At 41.4% G+C, this 4,487-nt stretch overlaps 1 protein-coding gene across 1 annotated transcript in view; it reads right to left on the reverse strand.

The window, feature by feature from the left end:
• Window positions 1-2,340: 2,340 nt before the first annotated feature.
• gpr37l1a (G protein-coupled receptor 37 like 1a) overlaps window positions 2,341-4,487 on the reverse strand; it is a 4,007-nt gene continuing 1,860 nt past the window's right edge. The window contains exon 2 of the mRNA XM_079890215.1: window positions 2,341-4,487. This exon is cut by the window's right edge and continues 74 nt beyond it. Within this exon, the coding sequence (XP_079746341.1) occupies window positions 3,686-4,487 (802 nt within the window). The 3' untranslated portion in view covers window positions 2,341-3,685.

The raw sequence follows: 4,487 nt of genomic DNA on the forward strand, positions 1-4,487 counted from the left end.
TACGTGATCAGTTTTTGATGTAACAAGTAACATAAGTAACATGCATTACGTAATCAGATTACTTTTCTGATGTAACAAGTAACACATTATAAGTAATATATATTACATGATCAGTTTTTGATGTAACAAGTAACACATAAGTAACGTGCATTACGTAATCAGATTACTTTTTTGATGTAACAAGTAACACATTATAAGTAATATATATTACATGATCAGTTTTTGATGTAACAAGTAACACATAAGTAACGCGCATTACGTAATCAGATTACTTTTTTTGATGTAACAAGTAACAAATTTTAAGTAATATATATTACATGATCAGTTTTTGATGTAACAAGTAACACATAAGTAATGTGCATTACGTAATCAGATTACTTTTTTGATGTAACAAGTAACAAATTTTAAGTAATATATATTACTTATAATGTGTTACTTGTTACAAGTAATATATATTACGTGATCAGTTTTTGATGTAACAAGTAACATAAGTAACGTGCATTACGTAATCAGATTACTTTTCTGATGTAACAAGTAACACATTATAAGTAATATATATTACGTGATCAGTTTTTGATGTAACAAGTAACACAAGTAACGTGCATTACGTAATCAGCTTACTTTTCTGATGTAACAAGTAACACATTTTAAGTAATATATATTATGTGATCAGTTTTTGATGTAACAAGTAACACATTTTAAGTAATAAGTAATTTTTTGATGTAACAGCCAATTACAATAACACAAATACATTTATTTACAACTAAAGTGACTGCAGATGAAGTATTTTAAAGAACAACAGTCACAGTAATAGTATGAATTGTAGCTGGTGATGCATCAATTTAGTGGACAGATGATTCATCAGAATTTCTTCCCATTCTCGAATCAATATTTGGGAAATTTACTTGGAAAATGGAACAATGATATGACTCCTTAGATGTTACTTGATGTTACAACTTTTAAAATTATAATTAATAGTTGGTTTTTAAAGGAACACGCCGACTTTTTGGGACTTTAGCTTATTCCCCGTTTCCCCCAGCGTTAGATAAGTCCACACACACCCTTCTCATCTCCATGCGTGCCTAGCTTAGCACAAACACTGGAGGTAAACGGCTCCAGCTAGCATACTGCTCCCAATAAGTGACAAAATAACGCCAACATTTTCCCATTTACACCAGCCATCTTCTAACCGTATACATACTGGGAACTATATTCTCAGAAGGCGAAGCACTGCTACTTGATTTACTCCAGCTCTGAGGAACTCTCTGCTCCTCACCTCGGGGCTTCTCAGGCGCTGCGCTTATCACTCCGCCCAAGTAGCAGTGCTTCGCCTTCTGAGAATATAGTTCCCAGTGTGTGTACGGTTAGAAGACGGCTGTGTGTCATGTGACCTTGTTATTCGTACACGCTGTGACTATACACATCACAACATGTAAATAGGAAAATGTTGGCGTTATTTTGTCACTTATTGGGAGCAGTATGCTAGCTGGAGCCGTTTACCTCCAGTCTTTGTGCTAAGCTAGGCTAGCGGTGGGTGCGTCAGACAGAGTTATGGCACGCACGGAGATGAGAAGGGTGTGTGTGGACTCATCTAACTCTGGGGGATGCGGTAAATAAGCTAAAGTCCCAAAAAGTCGGCATGTTCCTTTAAAATAACACAAATGTTTTATATATATTTAGAGTATATTTCTAAAACATATTTCATACATAATGTTTTACAAAATCATTAATGTAATTTATTCATTTGCCTTTGACATTTAACTCAATTTCCCCATTTTTCTCTTTCAGTTCATAAACTCAAGTTCGCGTTGCTGTTGACGTTTATATCGCGCAACCTGAAGATCATGGGGTTTGATGGCAGCGTCGCCCCTCAAATACTGAGGTTTGTTCCCGCCACACGACTAAACTTCAAACACTTGCACCCCAAAAATGCAGGACACTTCCCTGAAAGTGTGAAACACACTCTTGACCTCATTTTGTGTGGTTCAGCGCAGCACAGAGCGTTTAATCTCCCCCGGATTACTTGTTGCCCACATCAGCGCGAGCGCCCCGTCTCTATGGCGAGAGAAAAGGCGCCGGAGAATGTGGAGTCTGTTTCTGGTCTGCTAATGTTCGAGTATGAATGCCGAGAGCCGGCGTGAGACAGTCGCGTAGCAACTCGCTATTGATATTCAGCGCGGGGGCCGCGGCTCGGGAACAATACGGCCCTTATGGGCCCCACGACTCCTCCTGAGAATCTCCTGTAGGAGGGAAGTCTCAGCAGCTCAACTGTGTGTGCGACTCACTCAGACAGATAAACACACAGAGTGTGCAAAACAAAGGCTTATGTGACAGACTCAGACTCTTTTAAACCTTTATTGGCTGCAACCAAGTACAAAAACAAATACAAAAAGATTTGACGCTAACAATCTGTTCAGCAAATGCTATTATAATCATTTCTAACGTGTTAAAGAGTCTTTTCTTATAGTTCATAGAGTCAGTCGTCTCTGCACAGATCGATCAGTTCCAGCAGAGAATCAGACGGTAAAACACTAAATCTGAAAAGGCACATTTTCATTCTCAGAGTTCGAAAACAAAAGGCAATTTTAAAGATAAAAACACTAAGTGCATAAAAATGTTCAAGTTTGCCATAAATCATGTCCATCCAGCAGTACAATATATCTGTGCATAAACAACATATTATTGGTTAGAATGGTTAGAATTTGAAAAGCAGTGAGTGTATTTCTGTAGAGATTGGACTGAAGCTCGTTCAGCCGGATCCAGCATCTGTCTTTAGAGGGGTAGAGTTAAGAATTTATTTCATGTGGAGAAAGTCACACATGTTTGGAACGAGTGAATGACGACAGATGATGATTTTCGTGTGAACTGTCGCTTTAACCCTCGGGTGCTCTTCACGCGGCGGTCAAAAATGACCGAATTTTATTCCAATGAAAGTAATGTACTCGATAATGTTTTTTATTTAATATTTTGTATTTTTAGGGGATTTTATGGTACTACAATATATTTACACTGTATTTATTATCCATTTATTCACGTTCTGAAATTTCATTTCCAACTATAACTGTGGTAAATCTTGAATGCGTTAGATCACAGACTGAAGTTTGATCTGTTTTTAAAGACGACACTTGGCAGTTTATTGCTGAAGTGAAAAAAGTTTTAAAAAGTGAACTTAGAAAAAGTTACAGAATTTTACGTTTGTTGTTATGAAAAATGCACAAAAATACTACTTTCCATTTTTATATGAAATCTATACTTTCAAAAACACGTTTTACTCTAAAACTGCAAGAAAATCAAAACCATAAACCTAAACGAGTTGTGTTCCACATGTGAGTTTGATATCTCAGTAAATGAGCGTTCAGTGAGATGTTGTTCGGCTGCAGTACCAAACGCTTCCACTAGAGGAACTTCTCGCATTCGTTTCCAATGCGTCATTTCTGACCGCGAGGAGGAGCACAAGAGTGACTATTGTTTACAGCACCATTCAACCTGTTCAGATCATGTCCATGATTGTTGTGTTTAACTTCACATAGCAAGTGCCAAAACCTTTTTACCAAGTTTCGTACCATTCCGATGAAGTAAAAAGATAAAAAATAAAAAAACGTTACATTTTTCAGTCAAAAATGACCGAAGAGTGTTAGTGATGGACGATATTTCCTTCACAGTTTTTAAGAAAACACGTTCCGGATCAACACGGCGTTCCGATGATCAGCTCAACCGGAGCATCCTTGACTTTATCGAAGAACTCCGTGGGCGACGTTCCCGACACGATCTTCAGCTTCTCCTCCTGTACGGGCGATGAAAGTGACGAGGAGACGGCGGTTGCGTTGGTGGACGAAGACGTGGACGAAGAATCCGGCGGGAGACACTCGTCGCAACAGCAGCAGCAACAGTCCATAAACGCCTGGCCGAGAGAACGACTGACGCAGAGCAGCAAAACGGGCGTCGCCGCAGCGCGAACGAACAACAGGAACTGGCCAATCAGAGCGAGGAGAGCCCGCGTAGCCACGCCCACTTCCACTTCCGCGGACGCCAACACAATATTCCAAGCGTTCTCCGGCAAACTGCACACGGCATATACGGATGCTAACGCCACCACCGTACGTGTTAGCTGACGCTCCCACCGCTGCTTCTTTGGAGACGATGATGCGGACGACGCCGCAGATGACGGGCGTTTCTCGTCGGCGACGTGTCGGGTTAGCAACTGACACGCGCCGGTGAACAACAGCGGCAGGCAGAAGAAGCACCCGAACCTCCACCACATCCGTGCCTCACTGTACGTTAGCACTAGCGAGTATAGCGTCTCGGGCAACGCCGCGGACGGCTCCTGGCTACACGAGTCCAACGGCAGACCCGTCCGCGGAGACACTCGCTGCTCCAGACGCCACATCAGCAGCTCCGGCGCCGCCAGAACCAGAGACCCGACCCAGATCACCGACAGCTTGGCCAGGATGGACTGGCAGGACTCGACCCGCGGCGGCCGTGCCTGA

Source organism: Squalius cephalus (assembly GCF_949319135.1).
Source record: "Squalius cephalus genome assembly, chromosome: 13".
Classification (NCBI taxonomy): domain Eukaryota; kingdom Metazoa; phylum Chordata; class Actinopteri; order Cypriniformes; family Leuciscidae; genus Squalius; species Squalius cephalus.